Below are 27,283 nucleotides of genomic sequence, written 5' to 3'. Positions count from 1 at the left end.
GGGGAAGGGGCCTGCAGGCCCCCCACCTCGTTCTTACCTAGTCAGCACCAACTAAAGAACAGGAAGAGAGGGCTGTTGGGGTCAGTCCCCTCCCCTGCTCTGTGCAGACCTCCACCGGAGGAGAGGTGCGGCCCAAGTCACTGTCCCCCTCCACTAGGGTGCAGCAAGGACGGCCCGGGGCAGGGGGGGGGGGGGGGGGGGGGCAGGTGGGTAGGTGGCACCCTCCCGCACCCCACTGGCATTGGGCAGAAGGGACTACTGTGCCCTCCCAGGCAGAGCTGGCAGCCAGGCCCCACCCCAGCACCACCCCGCCTCCCCACCCCCGCCCAGGGATTTATGCGCAAACCCCAAAAGAAAACACACGCTTAACATGAAGGCTTGTTTTCTTAGCTTGATTTCTTTTAAAAAACAAACAAAAAAGGAACAAGGAAATCATGGCACCAGCATCCGAAGCCTCAGACTAATGAAAACAAAAAACACAAACCTGAAACAAGTCCCCCACCCCCACCCCCAAAGCAACAGTAAATCTGACATCTCTTTGGCAACAATAACTTAAAACCACCCCGCTTCCATTTGCTCAGACAACAGCAGTTACAAAAATACTCCCTGTGCTGCCCAGCCCCCCACTTCCCTCCCACCCGCACCCCCACCCCTGCAGGCAGGGCCCCTGACGCGGATTGTGGGGGCTGCCGGGCCAGGCTGGCCAGCCGCGGGCACCTCTAGAACAGGTGTGGCCGGAAGCCCCCATCTTTTGGGCCGCCCGCCTTGCCCCACCTGCCCAGGCTCCAGCCGTGGACTCAGATGGGAGCTGGCCCAGACAGGTAGGGAGGGAGGGTGTGCGGGTCCAGCTGAGTCACCGAAGGGAAATACAGCCACAGACTCTGAGGTAAGGGTGGCTGGGGACACACAAGCCCAGGGTCCTCTTCTTGCAAACCCAGAACCAGGCAGAAGGGGAGAAGGGGACAGAGAGAGGCCGTCCCAGCGGGCCTGTGTCGTTCACCACAGGAACTAGTGGGCAGGGTGTGCAAAGTCCTCCCCCCCCCCAACCACCCCCCCACCCCCCACCCCGGCCAAGAGCTGGTCCCCTGGCCTCAGAAGCCAAGCAGCCCGCTAGCAGAGTCAGGGCAGAGGGGCAGCTGTACGGAGGGGACCTGCTCAGGCCTGAGGCTAGAGGGCATCCTCAGCAGCTATCAACAAACCCGTGTCCAGGAGAAGTCCTGCCCCTCGGGCAGCCCAGGACTGGCGCACACGGCCGGAGAAGGCCTCTTGTCCCGCCCTGTTCTGGGGCGCTGCATGGGGCACCGAGGCTCTGGAAGCTGCTGACGACCACCAACACCGAGGTCTCCACTCTCGGTCACCATCTTCGCTGCTGCCTGGAGCAGGACTGGCAGGAGCTCCAAGGGTGCCCGCCTGGGCCTCAAGCCTCTTTACAGCTGCCCCCGGCACCTGCTACAGGGCCTGGCAAACAGGTGTCACATGAGTGTTTGGAGAGACAGCGGGGACAGAGATGCCTGAGAGGGCCCTGCCCTCTGGGGACAGCCGACAGAGTCCCCTGCCCCAGCACTCCCCCCTGACCTCCACCCTTGGCCTAGGGACCAATGACCACTGGGGCTGCCCCCCTCGGGCCCCTTCACCGCAATGGGTCTGCCTATCCGTCTAGGTGGGAGCCGGACCCTTTCTCTTTCCACCACCTCACCAGGGCTCAGGCGCAACAAAGCTCATCCAACAAAGGAAATGCCCCGGCTCTTCCCCAGACGGACGGAGCCTGCCTGGGGACAGAGAGATCTCATTTCCTGGGTGGGCTTTCAGGGAAGGCTGGCAGGAATGCAAAAGAACTTGTCAGGCACATGGCGGGGGTCAACCTGGCAGGGACGAGCCCGCCTGGTCGGAGGCTGACCGAGGAATGGAGCCTGGAGGGAGGGGTGAGCTGGGCACGTTAGCCACAGTCATTTGTGTCTCCAGACAAGAGCCATCGGGTCTGATATGTGCCAGGTCAGGGGGAGAGGGGCAGGCAGTGGATGAAGCACATCATGGGGGGGAGGGGGGAAGGGACTGGGAAGGTCGTGATGCCAGAGGCTGCTGCCGGTTTGGGGGACTAGGGTCAGGCAGAGGGCGAAGTGGGGGGCGCTCAGTGTCCAGCCTGGTGCCTCCAGAGAAGGGAGAAGAGGGCGAGGCCCAAGGGCCAGGTGGCATCCCATCTAGGCACCCAGAGAGGTGCTGGGCCAGCCGGGGGCGGAACACTGCATCTCCCCAGAAGGCAGAGAGGCGAGGCCAAGGTGGCCAGGACAGACAGGCCTGGGCGTGACCCCGCCTCTCCCAGCCTCAGTTTCCCCGTCTGAAAACTGAGCTTGTCCAGAGCCTCGGCCCCTAGCAGGTAACCTCCCGGCCGCCCTCTCCACTGTCCCGACTCCGTGTCCCCCCTCCCGCCAGCCCCGCCGCAGCCTCACCTCCCACGGATCCGGCGTCCGAGTCGGAGACGTGCGTAATGGAGAAGCGGGACGCGGGCGCAGGCGACACGGTGAAGCGCGAGAAGGGGCCGGGTGCGGTCTGCTTGGGGGGCGCGGCGGGAGCGGGCCGGGCGGCCTCCGGGGCCGGCGTCGGCGGGAAGCCGTCGTCCCACGCAAGCCCTCCACCTGCAGGCCGGCCGCCCGGTCACTCGCGTGGCGTGGTCCCGCCCACCCGCGACGTCACGCAGACCCACCCACCCTGACGTCACGGCCCACCCGGCGGCCCCGCCCCCGCCGCGCCCAGCGCCCCCGCTCACCCTCTTCCGCCGCGGAGCCGTCGGGGGAGCGGTCTGCCCGCCGCGGCCGGCCGGGGGCGCTGGGGGAGCGGGGGCCGCCCGCCAGGAACGCGGGGGTTGACTCCTTGGCTCCAGGGAAGGGTTCCCCGAGCTCCCGGGTGGGGCTTTCCTGGAGGAGCAGAGCAGCACGTGGCTCCCGCGCCAGCAGCGGCCACGCCCACGGCCTCCCGTCCCGCGCGGGAGGGGGGGAGGGTCAGGGAGGGGACCCTCACCCCCGCGCAGAGCCCGGGGCCGGCCGCGCACCTGGTCGAAGAGGTAGACGGTGACGTCGTCGAAGAAGGACACGGCTTTCTTCTTGCGCTCCAGGTCCTCGCAGAAGGCCTCCGACAACAGGCTGGGTATCTTGAGCAGACTGCGCAGGTTGCGCGCGCTCTGGCTCTCGGCCACCACCACGGGCACGGGAGGCGCCTCCTCCTCGCTCTCCTCGCTGGGCTCCTGGATGCTGTAGCAGCGGAGCTCTTCATCCGACTCATCGCTCTCCTCGCTGTCCTCCCCTTCCTCCTCCGAGCGGCCCTCCGGGGCTGCGGGCAGTCCCGGCAGGGCCAGGCAGAGTGGGGTCCTGGGGGCACCCGGGCTCCCTGTCCGTTCCTGCTGGGCGGGTCCGGACGGCAGTACTGGGGCCTCCTGGAGCTCAGGGAGGTGGCTCTCTGAGCTCAGCGGGACCGGGGTCAGCAGGAAAATCTTGGAACCCCCGGGGCTGGGCACTGGAGGCCCTTGGGCAGGGCCCTGGGGCCAGGGAGGGTCCGGTCTGGGGCCCTCCGGGCATGTACTTGGCCCTGGAGAAAAGTCCTCAGGCAGCAGCGGCAGCACCTCTCTGGGACCAGTGCCTCGCGTCCCCCCAGCCACACCAGACTCAGGGGAGGGCTGTGCTGCCCGCAGCCCAGAGCTCTCCAGGTCCAGCTCTAGCCTGGAGGTCAAGTCACCTCCTCCCTTCTCCTGGGGGCCCGAAGTGCAGTCAGGCTCTGTATCCAGGTCCGAAAAGTAGGCTGAGTCACGGTAGGGGTTCTTCTGGCCAAGGCCACCAAGAGAGGTGGAGAGCTGAGTCTCGGGCCCAGGGCTCTCCTCCTCGGAGACCAGCTCCCCACAGGCCTCGGGCTCACATGGCTCGTGTGCCTCCTTGAGCACAAACTCAGGGGACTCGTAGTTCTCTGTGTCATAGCCACTGTCCAGGGCTCGGGGCTGCCCGCCGGGAGTGCCGATACCTGATGGGCTGAAGGCCTCGCGGCCACCACCATCACCGGCTGAAGGTGGGATATCCAGGGAGTCCCCAGAGTCGGGGGTCCCCGCCTGCTTCTGCAAAGAGCGGAAGGCCAGAGTCACGTCTGGCTTCTCGGCCAGTGGGCCATCGCTGGACAAATCAGCGAAGACACCAGAAGTGGCCTCTGTCATGTCCTCTTCCTCACTGACTGGCGCCCCCGGCTCAGGGGAAACCCTGTAGCTGTCTGGGGTCTGGGCTGCCTCAGTGGGAGTCTCCCAGCTGCCAGCAGGCGTGGGCAAGGCGGGCAGGGTGTCGAGGGCACTGGCCGCCTCGGCAGGAAGCAGGGCTCCCTCTTGGGATGGGGCTGGGACAGAGGGAAGGGGTAGCTGAGGTCTGGCAGAGCCCTCAGCTTCCTCAGCAAGCCTGGGCTCCGTCTGGGGGCTGTTAGCCTGGCTAATGGCTGCCTGTGTCCGGGAGGATGTCACCAGGCAGATGGCCGGTGCCAGGCCCTCAGCAGGACACAGATGAGGAAGGCCAAAGCAGCGGCCTAGCTCCTGGCCAGAGGAGGCCCCCTTGGACCCAAGGAGAGGCTCTGTGGGGTCCTCTAGGGCCAGGGGACCGCCTAGCTCAGGAGCAGCCCGTAAGGTGTGCTCTGGGCCAGGGCAGCAGCCCACGCAGCCAGCCACGTGTCCCGGGTCCCAGGAGCCTGGTGCTCGGCTGCCACTGTTGTTGTTGGCGGACACGTTGGAGCTCCAGTGTCTGGGCTGGGCGGCCCTGCAGGCCTCGGTGGCCCCCATCTCCTCCCTGCCCGAGGGGGACGTGCCCACTGGGTCCTCCAAGAAGGGTGGGCAGAAGGCAGCTGTGCCCCAGTCGGCGTCCTCCTCCCTGGGCCCCGCCGGCACGAGGGTCCCGGGTGAAGGCGAGCTCAGAGGACAGGACGGTTCCCGGGCACAGCTCCCATGCAGGTAGTAGTCACAGCGGCCCCAGGACCCCTCGGGGGGCGGCACATGGCCCAGCAGGGGCTCCATGGCCGACGAGGTGGCCGCGCTGCCCTCCGAGTCATCGTCCTGGTCACCACCATCGGGGAGCAGGTCCATGGCATGGGGGCTGAGGGTGCAGCCGGCGCAGTCAGGGTCGTGGCCGGCGGCGGGCGTCGGCTCCTCCAGCCGGATGAAGTACTCGCTGCCCACCGAGGGGCTGTGCGCGCTGAGCACAGGCACCACGCCCGGGGGCGCACCGTCAGCGGCACACAGCTCCTGCGGGCAAGCGGCACGGCTAGGGCTCGCTGCAGCCCCGGGGGGTGGGAAGGCCTCGGCGCCGCGGCCCGCTTCCCACTTGTACTCGAAGTTGAGGCCGCGACTCGTCTCGGTCACCGTCAGCACGTCGTCCCCGTCCGCGTGGAAGCCGTCGCCTGCGAACTGCTCCAGCAGCGGGAAGGACGAGGCGGAGGCCAGCTCGCCCGCGCCCCCCAGAGCCAGGCCTGCCAGCCCAGGGCCTGCGCCACCCCCGCCCGGCCGCAGCGAGCGCCAGCGCCGCTCAAATTCTTCCTCTGCCTCAGTGGCGCCCTTGGCACAGAGGTAGGACAGCAGCAGGTGCACCTCCTCGGCCGTGGGCCGCTGTTCAGGCTGCAGCCAGCAGAACTGCATCACCTCGTACCTGCGGGCAGGGAGGCCTGGGGCTCAGCCCCTGCCCAGGGGTCCCTGCCCACCCCGCACCCGGGGCACCGCCCTGCCAGGACCCCACTTCCCCGCAGAAGAGCAGATCGGCCCTCCGCGCGAAAGTCTGGGGGCCTCTGCTCATACTCAGAGTTCTCCAAGGACGTTGAAGAGAACTTCCAAGCTCATTACAGGAGCCCCAGCTCTCCCAAGGTGGGCCCAGAGGTTTGGGGGCCGAAGCACTTTTCCGTGAGTGCACCACCCCCCCCCACCCCCGCCCCGGCTGCAGGTGAGTTTGAGTTTTGGTTGAAAAGGCTCCTTTCTTTGTGGGCTCAGGATGGGGCCTGGAGGGGAGAGCCAGCGGGGGCTGGAAACCGAGGCGCTCACACTCAGAGCACCCTCCGTGGTCTTGACCTTCCTACTGGGGACACTGCCCAGCCTGGCGTCACGGGGTCCTCACCAGCGGTCAGACAGCGTCAGCTGCAGCTGGGGCTTGGGGAGCTTCAGCTGCTGCTCCCGGACTGCGTAGGCCAGCACCTGCCGGTCGGAGTGGTGGGGGTAGGGCTGTGCGCCCAGCTCAAAGAGCTCCCAGATGGTCACGCCCAGGGACCTGCGGAGGCAAGGGCCATCAGAGGGGGCCGGCGTGGCTGGCCACGGCAAGGCTGCGTGGGATCTCAGAGCCGTGGGCACCGCGGGGCAGCTCCTGTCACCACCCCAGTGTCCTAGGGACGCCCCTCCCAAAGGACAGCACTTTCCTTCAGTTAACTGGCAGGACGTGCCACCCGGCCAGGCCCAAGCCTGTGTCCAGGGCACCTGGGCAAATAAAAACCACACTGGTCTTTCCACAAACTCAAGTCTATTCCTTTGCGTGCTCGTTCCCTTGCGGTGAAGGCCAGACACTGTTCCGGGGGTGGGGCGGGGGCCTGGAGAAGCTCCCAGCCCTTGGGTGCCACTGGGGGCTAGAACGAGGGAGGGGCGCGTCTAGGTGCTCCCCAGCCCGGCAGGAGTGGGCCCGGGGGACAGGCAGGGCTCTGAGAAGGCGACTGGGTTCCTTCTGGTATACTTCCCCCAGCTCCTTGGGGCCCCAGGCCGTCCCGGGAGACCGGGAACGTGAGGAACAGAACAAATCTGGCAACAAAGAAGTCAGGGGGCCCGGCCCAGAACCATCTAAGAGACCCCAGTCAGCGTGCGGCAGGGTAGGCAGGTTGGGGAGACCGGTGATGGAACGGAGTGGCTGATGGGCTGCAGTTAAGCGACTCAGGGGTGCTCAGGAGGGAGGGTGGGTCTGTGGATCCAGGCTCTGAGGGCTCGCCAGGAGCAGAGGGAGGACAGGCAGGCCCGGGGAGTGGGGTTTGGGGGAGGGGCTGGTCAGGCACAGGGATCCCCACAGAGGAGCGTCTGGAGGCTGCAGGACTGAGTCTGTGCCCCACTTGGTGCAGGTGCTGAGGATGGGCGGTGCCTCCACACGGCGGTCGTGAGAGATCACCGGCCCCTCCACGGAGGGCACTTGGCACCTGCTGCCGCTCCCAGCGGGCCTTCCAGCCTGTATGCTCGCTCTAACCCTGAGGTCCGTGGGCGTCAGCGGGGCCTGGGGTGGGGCGGGGCCGTGGGCCACTGGCACCGGGAAGCGACGGGTGGCCCAGCAGCCCCACCTCCTACAGGGTGACGAAGTGGGACAGAGAAGCACGTCACCGCACGTGTGGCTGTCCTGGCCCTCACCCCCTCCAGCGCGGGGCGGGAGAGGACTCGACCCGCTGGAGCCTGCGGGCCCTGGGCCCTGGCCTGGCAGCCGTGAGCTGTGATGGCGGGGGACAGGACGAGGGCGGGCACTGAGTGCGGGGGGGGCACGCCCCGGCCGCGCCCCCGGGACCCCGCTCACCACACGTTGCTGGCCTTGGTCTGGTCCACCACCAGCAGGTTGCAGTGCACCTCGTCCACCAGCTCGGGCGCGATCCAGCGCAGCGGCACCCACAGCTGGTCGGCAGTCACAAAGTAGTCTTCCTGCAGGCGCGGGGCCCAGGGTCACCCCAGGGTGCTGGGCGGCCGGCCCTGACCCCCCCACCCCCGCCCCCCGCGCGGCCCCGCCCGCTTACTCTGTATTTGCCGTGGGACAGGCCGTAGTCGCCGATCTTCACCGTCAGGTCGGCCGCGAGCAGGCAGTTCCTGAGGGCCAGGTCACTGGAGGGCGGGAGGGCAGGAGGGCGGGGGTCAGCGGCAGCGCCGGGCTGGGGACGCTCGGGGCGCTGAGGGGCCGACCCGCTCGTGGCCAAGGGCATCGCCGCGAGCCGGTGGGAAGGGGCGTCTGAGAGGCGGCCCATCCACCCGCTGCCCCGAGCCCCGGGTCCCTCACCCAGCACGGGGCTCCCCGGGGCGTCCACGTGGACAGGGCCTCGAATGTTACAATGCAGACGAGGAAAGCGAGGCCCAGAAAGGGCCGGGGCGGGCCACAGGGCCCTCGTGAAGGCACTGCCCCGCCGTTACCGGACCCCTCTCCTGACCCCAGCGGCTCAACGTCTGCTGACCCGTCCCGGGCACGAGCCAGCCAGGGCCGCTGCAGGCTTCCTTCCCGCCCGCTACGCCCTCACCCTCAGCTCCCCAGGAGGCGGGCAGCGGCAGGGAAACGGAGGTCCCGAGTGTCCCAGGGGATCCTGCCCCTGCCCTGCTCGCACAGGGCTGGGCACCGTTTCCGGCCCAGGGCAAGGTGGGTGCAGGGAGTGACCGCCTGCGGCCCCGTCGGTACCCCCACCGGGTGGCCTTGGGCTGCGGGCTTCTGCCCTGCCCACTGGGTGGCCACAGGGGGTCTGGGGGCACAAGGCACTGGGGCAAGCATGGGGCCAGCGCACGTCCACCAGGGCCACAGACAGGCCTGCGCCCGTCGGGTGTGCGGGGGCCTGGGGCTGGGCGGGCCCGGCGGGCAGGTCAGGAGGCTGGCAGCTGCCCTCTTCAACAAAATCACTGATGCTGGAGTTGTATGTGTCATCACTCAGCACCAGGATATTGTTGGGGAGGACGGCCTGGGCAGAGTCCGGGAGCACCAGCACATTGTAGGGGAGGGCGGCCCGTGCGGAGTCCGGGAGCACCGGGACATTGTTGGGGAGGACGGCCCGGGCAGAGTCCGGGGCTGGGGGTTGCCGCTTGACTGTTACCACTTCTTCTGGGCACATCCTCCTACGCTGGGCACCCTGGTCCACCCCTCCAACTTCCAGGGCCAGGGAGGGAAGCAGGACAGAGCCATCCCCCCCACCCCCCCGCCGGGGTCTAAGGGAGACAGAGGCCAGCAGGGCCAGTGTGGTGGCTCTGACCCCCTGGAGACAGAGGATGGGCCTTGGGCCCCCCCGGGTGCTGCCCAGGCCAGCCGGCCCCCCTGCAGAAGCAAGCATCCACCTCCCCACACCCTCTCTGGTGGTTTTTCTTTAACCAGATTCCTTGGCACAATGGTCCCTAGAGGCTGAATAAAGCCAGCTAACCCTCACACAAGCCCCGAGGCAGGGGCAGAGCCGCACAGAGAGCTCAGGGGGACCCCCCGGAGAGCCGCCAGCCCCGCACCCCCTCACCTGTGCACATAGTTGTTGCGATGCAGGTGCAGGACGCCACAGGCCACCTCGCAGGCCATGCGCTGCAGGGTCAGGGGATCGGGCGCCATGGACTCCGCCAGCCGGCAGCTTCGCAGGTAGCCCTTGAGGTCCCCCTGCCGAGAGGGGCAGCACTGTCACCGCCCAGCCCTCCGCCCAGCCCCTCCCGCCCGGGGCCTGCGGACTACGTGGGGGTGCAGCTACCCAGAGGAGCCACCAAACCCGCCCCCTAGTGGCCGGCTCTCAGTAGGACAACCCCACAGTCAGAGGGCGCTTTCCCCACTGTCCCCGCAGACCCAGGCAACCCTGCGGGGCCGGGAGGACCACGTCCCGTGTGCAGACTATCAGGGCCCATAGGCTCGCCACCTCACTGCTGGCAAGCGGCACACAGGCCATCTGAGCAGTGACGCCCAGCCGGGTGGGAACACAGGGCAGGCGACCGGAGGGTCAGCTGGCAAATCCCTGAGGAGGGCCCAGCCGTGCTGGGGGAGCCCCGGGGGGTCACGGCCACCGCCAGGGGTCCAGAAACCAGACAGTGGGGGCCTGCACGCTGCAGGGACCCATGTCTGCTGAGGGCCGCTCAGAGCAGGTGCAGAGCTGTCTGGGGGGGAAGGGGCCCTGGGGGCATCGTGCAGGAGGACACGCCGGTGAGGTAAGCGGGCCTCGGGAAACTGGCTCAACTCAGCAGGACAGGCGGCTGGGCCCGCCCCAGACCCAGCAGCCACCCTCCTAGTGACCTGGAGCCCCCCTCCCCCCTGCAGGTGCCTCTGCCCCGGAGAGCCCACCTCCGGGGGAACATACGGGAGGGTGAGGAGGGGTCCCCAGCTCAGCAAAGGCTCCTCTGTGGGGAGGCTGAGCCCTCCTAAACATCCTGGACAGAAGCTCGGGGCGGAGGGGCTGGAGGGCCAGGCAGCGGGGACTCACCATGGGGCAGAACTCCATCACCAGCAGGTAGGGGGTCACCTCCGCGCACTGCGCCAGGCACTGAAGCAGATTGCTGTGCTGCAGGGCCCTGCGGGAGCCAACAGGCTGCCCCCCTGACTCGAACTCAGGGCAGGAGGGGGCGGGCGGGCGGGGAAGGGGGCTGGCTCTGCAGGGGTGGGGGAGGAGCAGGGACAGCACAGAGCTCGGCTTTGTCCACGGGGGCCCGGCGCCCCGCGCCCCCAGCCCCCCACCTCCCCGCCCCAGCCGGCCCCGGGGGCCGCCCACCTGTAGGGCTGAGCCTCCTCCAGGAACTGAGTCTGCTCCTGCACGCTGGCGCTGGCCTTCAACTCCTTCACCACCACCTGGGTGCTGCTGATGCCCGAGTTCACCTCCCCCAGGAACACCTGTGGGGGCGGGCGTCACCGCGGCCCCCCGGGCTCCGCCTCCAGTCCCTGCTCTTCCTCTCTCCCCTTGAACCCGAGCCCGGAAGCCTCGTTACGCTCATCTGCAAAAGGGCTTCTGGGCCCCTCCTGGGTGGACCCTCCCAGCTGAAACACTTGCTCTTGGTGGTCACCCCAAGCCCCCCAGCTGTCCTCAGCTCTCTGGGGGTCTGCAGGGAGGAAGAGGGACCTGTTGCTGCCCCACCCGGGCTGGGGATCAGGGAGAAGCCAGGACTGAGACGCTGCCCCCCCACCCCCGCCTCTCAGAAGTACCTCCCGGCATCTGACAGCAGGGCTCCCCCCGCCCCGGGAGGGGACCCCAGGGCTGGGGTGGCTCCCAGGAGAAGCAGGCCTCCACCCTGCCCCTCTGCCTGCCAGGGGAGAGAGGGGCCCACGGGGTCAGCCCCTCTCCCCCACCCCACCCCAGGGTCAGCAACTCACCTTCCCGAACCAGCCGTGGCCAACCTCCTCCAGGTACAAGAGGCTGTGACGGCCCAGGTCTGTGGACTTGAGCAGCTGCACTATAACAGGGTGGGGGTGGGGGTGGGGGGCTCAGGGACCCCAGCTCAGGCTGTCACTGCCCCGATCTTCCCTCACCCGGCGGCCCCTTCAGGGGTTGTCCACTTGGCCTTTTCTGGGGAGCTGCCCTGAGACCCCCAGAGCCGGGGCTGCAGCCGGGGGCCGCCACCAAGAACAGGGTGCCTGCCTCCCAGGGGAGCTGCAGACCTCCAAGTCACGTCCGGGCATCTTTCTCCTGGGTCTGCAAAGGCTGTGCCCCTAGGCCACCGGGACGAGCCAGGCTGAAGACAGCAGGGCCTGGAGCCAGGACGGGTGCACAGGCAATGCCAGGCAGGCAGTGTGGCCGGGGCCCAGCCCGTGGGGAGGAGGGCCCCGGAGCAGCCCATCCCCTCACCCCTGCCACAGGCTGGCATTCCAGCACCAGGCACACCAAAGGCTCCTTTGTTGGGGTCTGCTTGGCACAGCCCTGTACGGAGCACACAGGGCCCATTCTCCTACAGGCTGTGCTGGGTGAGGTCACTAGGGAGGAAGGGTCAGTGGGGGCCCCAGAGGAAGGGCCAGGGCTGCTGAACCCACTCGTGCCCTGCGCCCCAAGGGATTCCCCGAATTCTGCTCCCACGCCAGCTGTCCTGAGGGCCCAGGGGACAGGGCTGGGCCTGGGATGCCAGGAGAGCCTCGGGGGTGGGGGGCTGCTCCCGGGGAATATTGACCTTGATGCTGAGCAGAACTGAGGGTGGGGGTTGCACGGGCCCCGAGTCTCAGGGCTCCCGGGCCCCAGCCTGCGGGCTCCTCCACATTCTCCAGGTCCAGGTGATACCTGTTACTCAGGGTTTTAGCCCTTGACCCCGGCATCACCTGACGTCTCTCCCGTCCCCAGGGACAGGGAACCCTACAGAACTACACGTGAGCTACAGAAATGGAGAAAGCCGGCGGCGGCCGCTCGCTCCTACGCCCCGGCCCCCCACCCTCAGGGACGGTCCCCTGAGGGGTGGGAGAAGCCAAGTCTCAAAGATTCTTCAAGGTCCCCGACACTGCTTGCAGGTGACAGGGCCAGGCTGGCGGGGGGGCTTGCAGGTGACAGGCCCAGGCATGGGGGGGAAGGGAGTGTCCCCTGGGATGACCCTTGGCTCCCCCACCAGTTACAGTGTCCAGGGTCAGCACAGGCTCAGAGGGCCCCACGGTCACCCAGGAAGGTCGGGGGGGCCTCCTACAGCAGGGTGTCTACCTTCAGGGTTTTATGGGGTGTTGATTCGGGCCAGTCAACAGATGTGCACATGCCTTGGAGCCCCAGGCCCTGGCTCCTGCCTGACTCCGGCTCGGGGGGTGAGGGTGGTGATACCCATGGAACCCTGGGCCCTCGGGCTGAGGACCCAGACAAGTGCCTTGGGGGCCCGCAGCCCTTGATGAAGTCTGGGCTTCAGGGTCACGGGCCTGGGAAGGTGTGGAACAGAGCGGGTGGGGTGGGCCAGCTCATGACCAAAGCAACAGGCTGCCCCCTTCCCCCCCCCACCCCCACCCCGGGGCCTGACAGCCTTCCCAAGGTGCCCCTGGAGGAGCTGGGGTGGGCACCGGCCTTGCCTAGGAGGCTCCAGGGAGACGACTTGAGATCAGGCTGCCATGGAACCGAATGAAGCCAGGGACCGTCTCCCACCCCAGGCTCCAGACACACCTGGGGGCTTCCACAGGGACGGCCTCCAGCAGGCAGGTTCAAAAAAAGCCCAGCTTGGATGCTGACCTATAACCTCGCAAGCTCGAGCCCACATCGGCCCTGTGGGTGGTCACCCTGGTGGGGAGACCCCAGGGTGGGGAACAAACAGGAGGCCAGGCAAGGAAGCTACTATGGGAGGAGGCCCCTGCCTGCACCTGCCCCACCCCCAAGGCCTGAGTAAAAGGCCCATTCACAGCCCCGCCCACAGAGGGAGCCCCAAAGAGCCCCTCCTCCCCGAGTGGGTGGGCCCCACCCACTGGGCACAATGGGGCCCATGTGCCCACGTGGCCAGCCGGAGCTGAGGGGGTGGTCTGGGGTCAAGCGTCCAGGGACAGCAGAGGAGCCCCTCCTCCCTGCACACGGGCAGCCCATCCCAGGACCAGGGCAACAGGTCCCTCGCCCCCGTGGCCACCCCTTCGCACAGCAGCCCCCAGGTGGGGGAGCTGGCGGGCAGGCTGACCCAGGCCTGCCCGTGGCGCCCCCGGTCCCAGCAGAAGGGGGCACACGCCAGCCCTTTGCCACCCCCGCCCGGGGGGGGGGGGGGGCACCGGCTGCTGAGGCCCGAGTCGCACCTTCTGCACACCAGCTGGGCCTACTGGGGGGCTCACTCACCTGAGCGCCCCGGCTGCTTGGCCATGGGCAGGGAGACCTCGGTGAGTGGCAGGACATACACGTCTGGCCCGTTCGGAGCCCCCGAGGCAGGGGAGCCCTGTGCCGAGAAGCCTGCTGCGTACTCTTCCCCCTCGGCATTCTCAAACTCCTGCAGCGGTAGGTGGGTGCCAGGCTCGCGGGGAGCGCCAGGACTCCGGGGACGAGGGCAGGGCAGGGCAGGGGAGGGGACGGTCACAGGGCACAGGACAGGCTCAAAAAGGACCGAGCTGTCACCTCTTCTGGACCTGGGGGTGGAGCAGGCTGGGGGGCCTGACCTAGAGTTGGGGCACCTGCCGGCTGCCCCTTGTACCCCTCCTCTCGCTCCTCAGGGCAGAGGACACGCGGCCCTCCGAGCCCCTCCCCCTCCAGGGGACCAGGGACACCAACTGCCCAGAGGGCCAGAGGGCTGCTGTTTGTGTTGGTTGGTTGGCTGGTTGTGAGGAAAACCAGCCTCCCAAGGCCAGAGTCTCAAGCCTGGGGGGCCATGAGCCCCAGGGCAGCAGCGCCTGGCCCAGCCCGGTCCACCCCGACCAGCGACCAGCGACCAGCGGGGGCGGCAGTGGGGCCAAAGACAGGAGACCGAGAGGCCGAGGCCAGCTGCCCCTGCCCATCCAGTCAGCACCCCCTCCTCTGTCTGCCACCCCTCCCCACTGCAGCCCGAGCCCCGCCCAGCCTGTGAACTCAACCTCAAGGTTAGGGCTGGAGAGTGGGGACAGGACGGGGATGGGGGGGGACCTCACCCCCCCCCCCCGCCCCAGTGGAGGGGCATCTAAGTGCCCCTACCCCTTCCAGACAAAGAGCCTTCCTGAGTGCCCAGAGCAGGGAGCCCACCCCCACCTCCACCCCCAGGCCAGGCACCCTGCCACATTTCTCAGCCGTCCCCCTGGACCTTGACCCAGGTGGGCCTTTACCCACTCCCAGGGCTCCTTAAGAGCCTGGCCTGGGCAGCCCGGGGCTGGGCCCCACCTGGCTGGCTGCTATTTTGAAATGCTGCTGCTGCACCTCTCTGTGGGGAAGACCCCTCCCCCCAGGTCCTGAGCACATTCCAGAGGAGAGCCAAAGTCTCAGAAATCCAGAGCCTGATGCAAAACAACTCCTACTGAAACAATAGCAGCTCTCCTCCCTGGAGCCCACAACCGGACTGCCCAGGTGGGGAAACTGAGGCCTGGAGGGCCCCACCCATATGGACAGGCAGCTGGACTCGGAGCCAGGGGGCCTAGGTTTCTCCCTCAGTGCTGCGTGACCCCAGGACCCTCCTTTCCCCTGGTCTCTGTGTTCTCAGCTTCCAGGGGTGACTGGAGACCCCCTGCTGGTGTCCCTGTGGGCCAGCCCCTGTCCTGGCCCAGAGAGGACAGAATATTGGGGGCAGGGGGAAGGGGCTGGTGCCTGCGACGACCCCCCTGCCCAGGGCCCTCAAGACCACCCTCGGGGCCCTGGGATACTGCAGCTGTAGGCCCACACACCCCACCGGGGCCTGGCCCAGCCCATACCTGATGGTGCTGCCCGACAGCCCGCTGGATGGTTCCGGCACAGCGGGCAATCAAGTAGGACAGTGTGAGCATCGCTGCCCGGCCCCTTCTCCCAGCAAGCTCCACGGGGGTGCCCAGCCCTGGGCCCCCAGAGACCAGGCAGGAGCCCCCGGTGTAGGCAGGCCCTCCCACCAACACGTACTGGGGCTGGAATGTTCTGGGCACCATGTTCTCCAGGAGGTGAGGAGGGCAAGGGTAGGAGGGGCCGAGGCTGGCACTTGTTTGGGGCCTTGTTCTCACAGTACCCTGAGGAGGGGCTGACCTATACAAGGCTCCCCCGCCCCCCACCCCCCATGACCTCACGGCTCTGGCCCCAGGATCCTGCCTGGCCCAGATGCTGGGTGCCCGCAGGTCAGGGAGACCGTCTAGCCAGGGCAGGGTGCAAGGAGCCACAGCCCTGCCACGGAGGCACTGAGGGGCCTGGAAGGGTGGCCTCTGTAACAGGCAAGTTCCTCGTCCTCACCAGGCAGGTGGGCAGCTCCTGCGGGCCCCCACTCCGTGACATGCCATACCAGAGGGGGGGGCGCTATTTCTCTAAAACGGGGTGTGGGCCACTTGGTGTGGACACTGATGGGTGCCACAGGACGGCCCCTCCCCTCCCCAACTCGCCAGGCCCAGGAATCCGACCTCCAGCCCAGGGCAGGGGGTGAATGACCACAGCCCAGCCCGCTATTTGCTAAGTTGGCAGGAACTCGACCCATGTGGGCGGGGTGGGGGGGGCAGCAGGGAGCCTCTGCTTGGGGTTCTCAACTGCCAGCTTCTCCCCCTGGTCCTCCCCGCTCAGAGCTGCAACCAGACATGGCGGGGTGGGGGGGACAGCCCTCCAGGGGGTACCCCTCAGTCATCATCCTCAGGAGGGGGCCCCAGAATTCAGCCCAGGACCTTTGGGAATTTAACTCTGGGGAGCGGCCGTAGTGAAGACGGGGCCATACATTTAGCTGAGGCTCCGTGAGTAGCAACGACCACTACCTCTGTGCACGGTCACCCTGATTTCTGGCTCCGGCACACGATCCCCACCTTGTGGGGTAGAAGATGCCCCAGGTCCGGCTGGCAAGGTGGTTTTGGTGCAGGGAAAGCGTGTCTGGGTGGCTTTGGTTTCCTGTTGTCGGTTCGAATGAGCAGGAACTTGAGGACCGCTGGGCCAAGAGCCCTCCTCCTCCACTGGGGAGTCAGGGGCGTCTGGGGAAGTGAGCCCCCTCCCCAACCGGCTCAGGAGCCCCCCGTGAGCCCTTGCAAGGCCCATCCTCACTGTCCCAGAGTGCCCAACCCATGTGCGGCACTGAGTGGCCTGGCCCTGAGCTGGGACATGCCCACACAGAGGGGGTCCAAAATGGGGGAGACAGTGGGCTGGCCTCCACGGCCCTCCTGTAGGCAGCCCCCCAGGGGAGGGAGGCTCAGTGCCGAGTGGGCACAAGAGAGCCCAACCCTTGGGATCCCGTCCGCATCCCCTTGGGCCCCCGGCCCTCACCTTGAACCCGATGCCACCCTTCTTACAGCACAGACAGGCCAGCATGAGGGCAATGACAGTGAAGAGCCCGGAGAAGGACACGGCCACCACAGCCAGGGAGGACGACCAGGAGAGCTCACTGAGGGGGGCGCCGTCTGCCGAGGAAGAGGGGGTCACGGGGCAGCCTCCAAGGCTCCGGCCCCCCAGGCTCACCCTGTCCCTCCAGGTGCACCCAGGGCCCAACCAAGCCCCTGACTCCCCAGCCCGCCCTGACCCTTGCTCTGAGACCTGCCACCCACAGGCACAGCCGCGGGGCTCAGGGCAGAGCGGCCGCCGTGGCCCGGAGCCTGAAGTTCCCCAGGCGGCCACTGGGTGCCGCTGCGGTCTCACTCAGAGAACACGGAGCCGGTAAAGCGGCTGGAGCCTTTCCCAGGTCCCAGCTGTGGGGGTTCACGGACGCCCCTCCACGAGGCCAGGGTCTCGGGGCTGTGGGAAACTGCCCTCCACGTCTCTTCCAGACCTTGGTCACCCCACCTCCCCTCTCCGGAGCCTGCCCCAGGGGCTGTCATGCCCCCAAAGCTACAAGGACAGCACCCGCCAACACTGTGGGACCCCAAGAGCGAGGAGGGACCCTCAGGGCGCACTGTGCGGGAGAGGTGTGGGGGCAGCCGCGTGCCAGGCTCTGTGCCGCTGGGGGCCAGAGCCATGAGCCAGGCCCGTCTGGCCTCTGAGGCACAGGGACCCCACTGCCCCGAGAAGGTGGCGCTACAGCCGTGGGGCAGCAGAGTCCCCCCATGTGGCTTGGCCTTTCCAAGTCACCCTCTTGCTGAAGCGCCCAGTTTCTGTCCTGGGAACAGCAGTGACCCCTCGTTCTGCAGCACCTGGTCCACAAGGGCCCCCTCATGGCTAGCCCTCACCAGATGGGGAACCTGATGTGCCAGGATAGCATCACGTGGCCCCCCCCCCCCACCTACACGGGGGCCCCCCACCCCAGGGCTCTGAGCTACCCCCACCCCCCCCCCAAGCTCTGCTCATCAGGGCCAGCCCGGGCGTCCCCCAGACAGAGGCGGGCACGGCAGGCCTGCCCCTCCTGTCCTGTCACACTGCACCCCCTTCCCCCAAAGACCTCTGTCTATCCATCCCCGATTTGGCCCCTGGAGGCTTTCTGCCCCCAGTTCCTCTGCACACACCAAGCATCCCCACCCCTCAGCCCCCAGTGGCCGATCCCCCAACCCGCCACCCAGCCCAGCCCACCTGGCATCCCGAGCCCATCAGTTCAGGTCAGATCCAGTCTCAGCAGGGCCTCGGGGGTCCCAAATGGTCACTGAGGTGACCCTCAGGCCTGACCCCGATGGACAGGAAGAAATGAAGCCTCCGTGAAAGTGAGGAGCCTGCCTAGGGTGGCAGAGCTGACCTCCGACTGACGTGCCCCTGTCCCCGTGCCTTCTGTGCCGACATAGGAACCCAAGCTAACGTGGCATCTGGGAGGGCTGCCTGGAGGCAGTGTGAGCCTGAGGGCCTGGAAAGATGGCGAGCACAGCCTGGACTCCCGCTCAGGTCTCCAAGCTCATTCCCCACACCCACACAGAAGATAGAGGGGCCCAGGGAGCAGGGGCCGGGCAGGGCCAGAGAGCCAGGAGGATGGGGCCACCGTGGCAGGGGAAACCGGCCGGGCCTGCACCAGGAGGAAACCTGCGTGGAGGGCAGCCACAGGCCGAGTCCCGGTGCCCCAGGGGTCCAAAGCGGACACCCTCCCAGGGCCTCTGCAGGCCAAGTCGGGTGTGTGTGTTGAAAGTCGTGCACTGGGCTCCAACACCTGATAGCACACGGCCCACAGGCGCTGGCCCGTGGCGTTTCCTCCCGGGGCTGGAGATCCCCGCCCCCAGGGAGCAGCCAGAGCCCTCAAGGCCGCTCCCCTGCCATGGGGACCCACTGGGCACCCAGCACGCTCCTCTCCAGGTGCCCCCACCTGCACACGCAATCCTGCACCTCCCTCTCCTGGCTGCTCCTGCAGCCCGGGGCAGGGCTTCCGGCCCGCTGGGTCCTTGAGGAAGACAGCAGGCACCGTGGTCCAACAGCCACCCACCCGGCAGGCTGCACAGGCTGCTGCGGGGCACAACTACCTCAGGAGGCCCAGCTTCAGTCTCTGCCCTCAGCCTCCACCCTCAGCCTCCACCTTTAGCCTCCACCCTCAGCCTCCATCCTCAGCCTCCCCTCTGTGTGCAGAACTGGGGGCAGGGAGCAAGTTCACTGAAAACAGGGTTGGAACACTGCAGGGCCTGGGGGTGGCCGGAAGCACAGGTCGAACCGTGGGCCCAAACCCCTTGAGGGGCGGCTACAGCCTGGGGGCAGCTGAAGGAGGTGGGGGTGGGTGGGGGCGGGGGTGGTTCTAGAGGAAAACCCCAGGGGGGCCTCCTAAAAGCAGCAGCTAGAGCCCTCCCTGCCACCTTCAGTGCCCTGCGGGCTGAGCAGGTCACAGTTGGGGCATAAAAGGGGCTTTTCTGTTGTCATTAAGGTCCTGCTGTAAGCAAGTGAACCCACACTGAAGGGACCACAGAGTATGGCTCCTTCACATGAAGACACGAGACGTCAAAGCCAATACGTCCAGGAAATGGACACGCCCGTGAGAAGGGACATCAAAAGCTACCGCGCACACAGCAGGCACCGTGTCATCGCGGGCGCTGGCTCTGCCGACCAGAACCGGCCAGCATCCCGGCCACCCTGTCCCCGGTCCCGCCTCTGCACATGCCCTCCTGTAGGGGCCGTTTATGGCACTGGACCGTCTTTTGCCAGTTACATCTTTTTTTTAATGTTTGTTTATTTTTGATATAACGCGAGAGACAGAGTGCAAGCAGCGGAGGGGCAGACAGAGGGAGACACAGAATCCGAAGCAGGCTCCAGGCTCCGAGCTGTCAGCCCGGAGCCCGACGCGGGGCTCGAACCCACGAACCGCGAGACCATGACCCGAGCCGGAGTCGGACGCTCAACCAAATGAGCCACTCAGGCACCCCGCCAGTTACATTTAAGAAAACACTTCCATCCACTGCAGAAGCAACACAGAAAGTGAGGCAGAGACCCCAGGTCCTGTCACCGTCCACGGGTCAGCCTCCACCCTGCCCCGAACGGGACGCCTCCTCGATGGCCTGGTGGCCCGGGCACCACGGTCCAACGCGGCCGGGTCTTTCCCAGAGGAGGCACCGCGTTCTGGAAAACTGTACGGCCACGTTTAGGAGCAGTGCCTCACATTTATGGGGCACCTGCTGTGTACCGAGGTCTCCCAGGTTGCGAAGGGGACAGAGCATTTCTCGGGAGCTGGGCGGGAGAAGGGCAAGGCACAGGTCAGAACAGAACCAGGTGCCGGGCTGGGCTTCCCGTAAAAGGAAAATGTGACCTGTTTCTGCCATCAGGTGGGGACAGGTGTCTGGGCGGGACTGTCACATGACCTAGATCACCGCCCCCACCACCAGTGGTCTGTCAGCGAGTCCTGTGACCCTAAGGGGGATGAAACTCTAACCTGGTGACAGAAGCTACAACAAGCAGAGAGAGGGGGTGGCCGTGTGTCTGTGGCTGATGACACGTGGAAAAGTGGTGATTGTCACCAGCACGCACGTGCTGCTGCGGGACGATGCGGGGAGCCAGGGCCGGAAGGGACAGCCCGGAGCCAGGCCGGCCGGCCAGAAGACCCCACACAGAACACAGGCGATGGCGGGATGGAGGGGCCGTGCAGGGGAAGAGCCACGTCCCCACACACCGCAGTAACTTCAAACTGACATCTGGAAGTCAAATCACAGCACCGGAGAAGAAAAGAGGGAGACACCAGGCTTCTTCGTGGAAAAGAATGTTTAAGCTAAGAGCAATGGAGGGAATCACAAAATATCGATGGGTTTCGCTCCATAAAAACGTATGTTCCATAAAAGCCCCAAATTCAAGGCGCATGGCAAACCAGGAAAAACGATTTACAGAATACCTGTCACAAGACTGGCAGCATTACTCTACAGGGCCCACCATCAGCGAAAATAAAAAAAAAAAAAAAATACGTTAAGACCCCACAACACAAACAGACTAAGCAAAGCCCGCAAGGAAACGATCAGCCTCGTCCGTAATCAAAGGGGCGCAACTCGAAACACGAAGTCCGCTTCCGGCCTGAGCGAGTTCCCAGAACCCCCCGTCCTGGCTGAAGCCAGGGCACCAGAACCAGGCTCCCCGTGAGAGAATCGGAGAATCAACTGGAAAGCGGTTCAGAGATGTGGGTGCAGCTCCTTGGGGACCGAGCTTCTCGTTGGCCAAGTGATTCCTTGTCTGGGAATTTATTTATTTTTTAATGTTGATTTATTTGGGTGGGAGGGGCAGAGAGAGGGGGACAGAAGATCCCAAGCAGGCTCCGCACTGTCAGCACAGAGCCCCGTGCGGGGCTCGAGCTCACGAACCGAGAGATCAGGACCTGAGCTGAAGTCAGACGCTCAACCGACTGAGCCACCCAGGCGCCCCCACCTTGTCTGGGAATTTCAACCAAGAGACTAACCCGGAGGGCGCACAAGTCCTGAATAAATGAACGGAGGAATGAGAGCGCTGACTCCGAAGACAGACACACGTCCCACGCATTCGCTACGGTGACAGTTCTAAGAATAACACAAATGTCGCAAGAGTCCACCAGTGAGGAAGGATTGAACAAAACGGTGTATCTGCAAAGGAGCCAGAGAAAGTGAGTTGAAGAAGTTTTCAAAATGGAAATCTCAACGTGACGCTACTCAGAAGAAGGAAGACACACGAGGACACGTTTGGGCGCCGGGCAAGTGTCCGTCACGTGACTGTGCGGCCAAGGGGTCGTGGGGTCCCCCAGACCACGCGCGAGGTCTCCCGAGGGCCAACCGTCAACGGGCGTGGTTGAGTCTATGTCAGTCACACGTCGATAAGGTTGAAAGCAAGAGGCAGGACTGCTCCTAAATCCAGGTCACTGTTGTGTTAAAAAAAAAAAAAAAAAATCACCTGGAAGAAAATCTCTCAAACCGTGAGCGGTGCCCGTCTGGGGCGGCAGAACCCGCGTACCGCCTGCTCGTTGCTGGCACATTCCATACGGCCGCTGCCGAGCACGCGGTCTCTAGAATCTAGTGTGTGTCATCTCCCGTAATTATCACTCACAACCCATCGTTCCGTCTGGAAAGACCCCCACGGCCGCAGAGCACGCAGAACAGGGCCCCGGCGTCACCGAGTCCTGGGCTCGGCCCCCCACACCCTGTCCAAACTTGGGGGAGCCACGTGGCCAGAGGTCAGTGAGGTCTCCCCCGGGAATGATGGGGACACAGAAGGAAGGTGGAGGTGGCCTTCATCAGGCAAGAGAAGGGGCAGCGACCCTGGTTCCATCCTCGAGTCCGTGGACTCACTCCAGGGACTTGAGTTTTGGCCACGCCGGCATCGTACAGAAGGGACGTGGGCTGAGCCGCGTTCTGGGCCCCGGGGCGGCCCTCCTGCACCTGCCCCTGTCAGCACCCACCTGGCTGTCCCGGCCTGGACCCTCCTCCCCAGCCCCGCCCAGGCCGCCAGGCCGCTGACACAGCGGCCACCAGCACAGCCAGGACCCTGTCCAACCTTCAGGGGTCTGAAGCTTCCAGGCCGTTCCTCACCCAGGCGGGCGCCATCTTCAAAAGCACCACCCACCAATGGCCCCTCTGAGCCATCCACGCTGAGCCCCACTTGCCCACGGGCTTGGCGTGAGGGGACATCCCTGGGGGCCTGAGACACAGGCAGTACTCGGGCGCCATGCTGAAGGAGCGAGGGCGGGGCCCGTCAACCCTCCAACCTCGACGCCACGTGCCTCGGTTTCCCCAGTCTCCTCTGGAGAGGCCACCCCCTGCTGTCCACCTGGCATCTGCTCTGAAGGGTAAGTGAGCAGTCTGACCACTAAGATGCCATGATTTTTGTTTAATTTTTGTTTATTTTATTCTGAGGGGGAGAGAGAGAGAGAGAGAGAGAGAACTCGTGGGGGAGGGGCAGAGCAAGGGGGACAGCACAGAGCCCGACATGGATCTCGAACTCTCAACCCATGAGATCGTGACCTGAGCCAGGGGCAGATGCTCAGCCAGCTGAGCCCCCCCAGGCGCCCGATGCCATGATTTTTTAACGGGAAGTAAGTGTCGTGAGGCCCCACAGGTGTGGAGTCTCCAGAGCAGCAGAAAACAGGGGGTGTTTGCCAGGGGCCGCGCGACGGGGAGTGGCTGCCGGTGGCTCGTTGTGTCGTTACGGGGTGAGGAGAATGTTCTGGAACCAGAGGGGTGGGTGCACGACACTGGGCACTAAATACCCTGCATCGCTCACTTCCAGACGGTCCCCTTTACGTTACGTGAGCTTCACCTCGATTTCAAAGTGTCCGGAGAGCACTCAGACGCCCGTGGAGGCCAGGTCAAGGGTCACGTCCACAACAGAGAGTACTGTCCATCGAGGCCTGATGCCCTCTGCTGCTCGCACCACGGAGAGCTCACTCCCCAGCAGGAGCAGCCGAGGGGTCCCCAGCCCAGCCCAGTGCGCCCCGGGCTCCTCACGTGGCGTGCCCAGGCTGCCCAGCCCACGGGGACTCCAGCGCGGGGATCAGCCGCAGGCCCGGGGCGGGGCCTCGGCCGGGCGTCTGAGGACATCCTGGCACCAGTCCCCCTGCCCCCATGCCCGGTGACGCAAACGGGGTCCTGCACAGGAAGGAACCACAGCCAGGAGGGCGTTCTGCTGAGTTAACAGGATGAGGCAAGTGAACAGTGTTAAGGGTGGCAGTTTGCGTGCCCAGGGTGTCAGGGGCCAACGTCCCAGGGAGGCCCCACTGACCCCATCGTCTGCCCCTGACACCCCCATCTCCCAGCCCCCTGCTGAAGCAGGCGGGAGTCAGCAGGATTCTGGGGTTCCAGGGGCGGGGGGGTGGCCGGCAGGAGAGGCCCCACCCCCACCAGCCGTCCTGGGAGCAGAGCCAGTGCTGGGGGTGGAGGGGGCAGAGGTTCTCCACGAAGGTTGGTCTGTGGGCCCAGACGTGGAAGTTTTCCCTAGAGGAACGGAATTCTGGAGCGGGGACACGGGCGCCCTCCACCAGGTCTGGGCCCTCATGTGGCCGGGCGCCTCCCAGGAGGACCCAGGCTCGTGTGTTTCCTCCCTTCTTCCCCCAGATTTCAGAAGATGGCGGGAAGGATGACAGAACGGACCGGGGATTGAAACCAGAGCTCCCACTTGTCTGTAAGGGGGGCTGCGGGCTGCCGGGGTGGGAGTGGCAGCCAGAGACACATGCGGGCCCCCCCCGGGACGAAAGCCACACCTGCAGGAGACACCCCACAAGAGCCGGGACTGCATCCAGAACCGTCACGCACGGCCCCGAGGGGCCTAAGAGAGCCTAAGGGGGGAAGGACCTGACCACGTCCTCCCCACCTCAGAACCCGACTCTGGGCAGGGTCGCAGCTGCCCAGCCTCCGCCCCCCGCAGGTGCGTCTGGGTGGGGAGGCTGTGGCCCACTGCTCCCACCCCAGAACCTTCCAAACCTCTCACCCCCGAGTCCCGGTCTCCTGCTCTGTGCAGGACAGGGGGCGGGGGACGTGCACACAGGGCTGGACGGTGAGCAGGTGATCTGAACAGTCGTGCACCCCAAAGACAGAGGTGGGGCCGTGAGGGGAAGGGACGCCCCCTCCAAGAGAGAGAAGAGCGAGTGTCCACCTAGAGCGACAGGCCTGGAGCCGGCGGTCACGGCTCAAAGCCCTGCGGGTGCAGACGGCCTGCCCGGGCGGCTGTGGCCAGGGGCCAAGTGGGGTCACGGCAGCCGCTCACCCGAGAGGGCTCTTTCCGGAGCCCCCGACCACAGATCCACGGAGGGCGGCCCGGCAGCTGGCGTGGCCAGTATCAGCCCCCTTCCTGCTGTCGCTGTGGGTCGGGACCTAGAACCTCACCCAGAGCCTAAGAGGGGGAAGCCTGGGTTCCAGCTCCCCGGGGGCAGGATACCTCCGCGGGGGCCCTGGGGCCTTCCTTCCGGAGAAGGGGGGAGGGACAGCACACAGGTCCCCACGTCCTCACACACGGGCACTCACACGCACGTGTGCACACACACACACATACACACACTCAAGCACGTACACATTTGCTCCCACGCTCACATGCTTTCATGTGTTCAGTCTCCCACCCACGCACACCCACACACACCCACGCACACCTCTAGGCCCTCACATGTACGCGCACGTGCCTGCTCCCTGATACGTGCACACACACTCGCACGCTCACACCTGCACACACACGCACTTCCCGCCATCATGCGCGTGCTCTGGAGCGCACACGGGCGGTTTGGGGGGGGGGGCACACCCCTGGGGGCTCCCTCCAGGTTCCGCCCCAGGACCGAACCCCAGGGCCAGATGAGCAGCCGGCCAGCTCCGCCCCACATCAGGCCAGCTTGTCACAAACACAGGGACGGAAGGAAGTTCTGCAATCTGCACACTGTCCAGTGACACATGAGAAAGCCCAGGCCTGGCCACCACCCACATCAGAGCCCCCTCCTGCACCACGGGTGCACTCTCACAGCTGGTCCTGAGGAGGGGGCCTGGGGGTCTGGGTGAGGACCGCTAACACGGGTGCCGCGGCCTGCCTCTATGCTCCCCTCTGGCTGACACACGGTCCCCTCTGCACAAATGCTCCTCCCACTGGGTCCCCGGCCTCGTCCTCCTGTCCTCCTGAGACATGCAGCACGTCCAAGGCCCGCACTCCCCCTGGGGGCCTGTGGGTGACACTCCGGGAAAGCAGGCCCGACTGTTCTGTTCACTGGGGACCCCGTTCTGACACACGCCCGGCACGAGGCCGCCCCGAGGGGCCGGAGCTGGATAGATGAGTACTTTCTCTTGAGCCCGGCGGGGTGGGGGCTGCTGGGGGACAGCAGCTTGGTAGAGGCCAAGGGGCCACCAGGCTCAGGCTCACCCCAGCCCCAGATCTCCTGCCATCCTCGCCTCCAAGTTTCTGCCTGGACCCCATGCAGGGCAGAGTTGGGGTGAGGCCGGCTAGGGAAGGAGGAAGGCAGGGACGTCGCCCAGGCCAGGGGCAGCCTCGGCCACGAGCAGGAATGCACCCATGGGCCTAGCAGAAGGAGCCCAGGCCCCACCGAGGACCAGGACAGCCTCTTCCAAGGCTACGCGGCTTTGATCTGAGCAAGATCGTTCCTTTGGGTGGATCATCCGCGGGCGCTAGAAGCTGCCTCTTGGGGGGTGCACAGCCCGTTCAGAAGCGCGAGCGCCACGACACCTGTGTCTGGCCAGGAGCTTGGCCCAGGACGCGTCCACACCACGCCCGACCGATGAGGGAAAGGCTATAACGGGCGTTCACAGAAGAGACGTGCAAACGGGCAACAAGGCCCCGGAAAGGCCTCGAAGTCTCCAAGTGGCGGGAAAAGGCAAGTAAGGCTGCCGCGGGGCGCCCCGGGTTGGCGGCCACCACGCGCTGGGCGGCCCGTGACGTCCACTGCGGCTGCCCCCACCCCGAGCAGCTCCAGCCGCTCTCCCAGCAGGGCCCTGATGAGCGTATGGGGGGGGGGGGGACAAGGGAGAGCCCGCGCTGCGCGACTTGTGGACGCGAAATGTGCACGTGAGGCCAGCCCCTGGAGGCACACGCGGTGCCGGTGGGGGGCAGGGAGTGGGGAGGGCCTGGCGGTCAGCATGGGGACACCAGCGTTCCTAACCCCGCCGCTCAGATGGTTGCACGACTCCGTGAGTGCAGTAAACACCACCGGAGTACGCACTTCACGGAGGTGAGTCCGGGGCACCTGGGCGGCTCAGTCGGTTGAGCATGTGACCAGCTCAGGTCATGATCGCGCGGTTCCTGAGTTCGAGCCCCGCGTCCATCGGGTTCGCTGCTGTCCGCGTGGAGCCTGCTTAGAGCCTCTGTCCCCCCCCTCCCCTCCGCCTCTCAGAAATTAAAGAAAAAGCCAGGGGCGGGGTGAGTCCCTTGAAATGTGAATTCTATCTCAACAAAGCTGTCATAGGGAAGTCAGGACAGAAGGCAATGGCCGTCCACACCAGGTCACCGGCGGAACAGTGCCATCGGCGTGAGTGGGACGGACATCCGACAAACAACCCACCCGCCCGGCCTGAGGCCAAGCAAGAGCCACTGAAGGCCCTGGGTCCTCCTACTCGGGGGGGTCGGAGCCCCCGCACCTGCTGGGGACCACAGGCGGCCCCGCAGCCCCTTGTTCAAAATCATTAAGAATTTTAACATGGCAGAGCATGAAGCCTGTGGGACCCTCCCCGGAGCCAGACCCCAACGAGGACTCCCCAAGTCCCCAAGACGGTGTCCCCAGAACCATCCTGCTGCCGGGCTCCCACACCGGCCTCAGCACAGGGGAGGCCTCGGCGGAGTCCAGAGGTGGGACCCAGGCTCCCCTGCTCCCGGCCCGACTCCCACGGACGGACAGCTTGTCCCCCCTGCCAGCCCAAGGCCAGCGGCCAGGGCACCCTGACCAGCAGGTGGGCACACCCTTCATGGGGAGGGGCACCACCGCACCCTCGCCGGGGCTGAGCAAGGCCAGGTCCGGCCACACCCCACCGTGGGAGGTGACCTCCCGTCGCCAGGACCCCACTGCCTGATGCACACACGCCGACCCCTAGGCCGCCCAGCCACTGCACTGGCCCTGCCCACTCCTGTCCTGCCACTTCCTCCTCCCCAGAGCAGGGGCTGGGGCCTCGCGACCACAAGCCCCCGTCCCCTGGGGCCCGATGGTGGAGAGCGGCCCCTGTCCTCCCAGAAACCCCCACTTACCCCGCTCCGGGCGGCCGCTCCCACGTGGCTCCGACCGCTGGTCTAACCCCAGAGTGACTCTTTGGAGACCCCTGACCCTACTCGG

The 27,283-nt window shown here is 66.2% G+C and overlaps 1 protein-coding gene across 3 annotated transcripts; it reads right to left on the bottom strand.

Annotated features, from left to right (window-relative positions):
• Positions 1 to 1,058: 1,058 nt before the first annotated feature.
• AATK (apoptosis associated tyrosine kinase) lies at positions 1,059 to 27,283 on the bottom strand. 3 transcript variants are annotated; one of them, XM_049635518.1, is made up of 14 exons: positions 27,199 to 27,283; positions 16,468 to 16,601; positions 13,432 to 13,579; positions 11,034 to 11,113; positions 10,438 to 10,556; positions 10,153 to 10,318; positions 9,211 to 9,344; positions 7,750 to 7,834; positions 7,536 to 7,657; positions 6,117 to 6,266; positions 3,047 to 5,657; positions 2,765 to 2,912; positions 2,448 to 2,633; positions 1,059 to 1,458 (listed from the first exon to the last, which is right to left on the bottom strand). In XM_049635518.1, the coding sequence occupies exons 2-14, from the start codon at positions 16,510 to 16,512 to the stop codon at positions 1,418 to 1,420; spliced, it is 4,035 nt and encodes a 1,344-aa protein (XP_049491475.1). In that variant the 5' UTR covers positions 16,513 to 16,601; positions 27,199 to 27,283; the 3' UTR covers positions 1,059 to 1,417. The 3 variants fall into 3 exon arrangements, with proteins under 3 accessions (XP_049491475.1, XP_049491476.1, XP_049491477.1); XM_049635519.1 differs by having other exon boundaries at positions 10,153 to 10,240; XM_049635520.1 differs by lacking the exon at positions 27,199 to 27,283 and adding an exon at positions 16,017 to 16,098 and having other exon boundaries at positions 10,153 to 10,240; positions 16,468 to 16,537.

This window comes from Panthera uncia, chromosome E1 (assembly GCF_023721935.1).
Source record: "Panthera uncia isolate 11264 chromosome E1, Puncia_PCG_1.0, whole genome shotgun sequence".
Lineage (NCBI taxonomy): Eukaryota > Metazoa > Chordata > Mammalia > Carnivora > Felidae > Panthera > Panthera uncia.
Note: the sequence above shows the minus strand (reverse complement) of the source record. Positions and strands in the feature narration are given on the sequence as shown.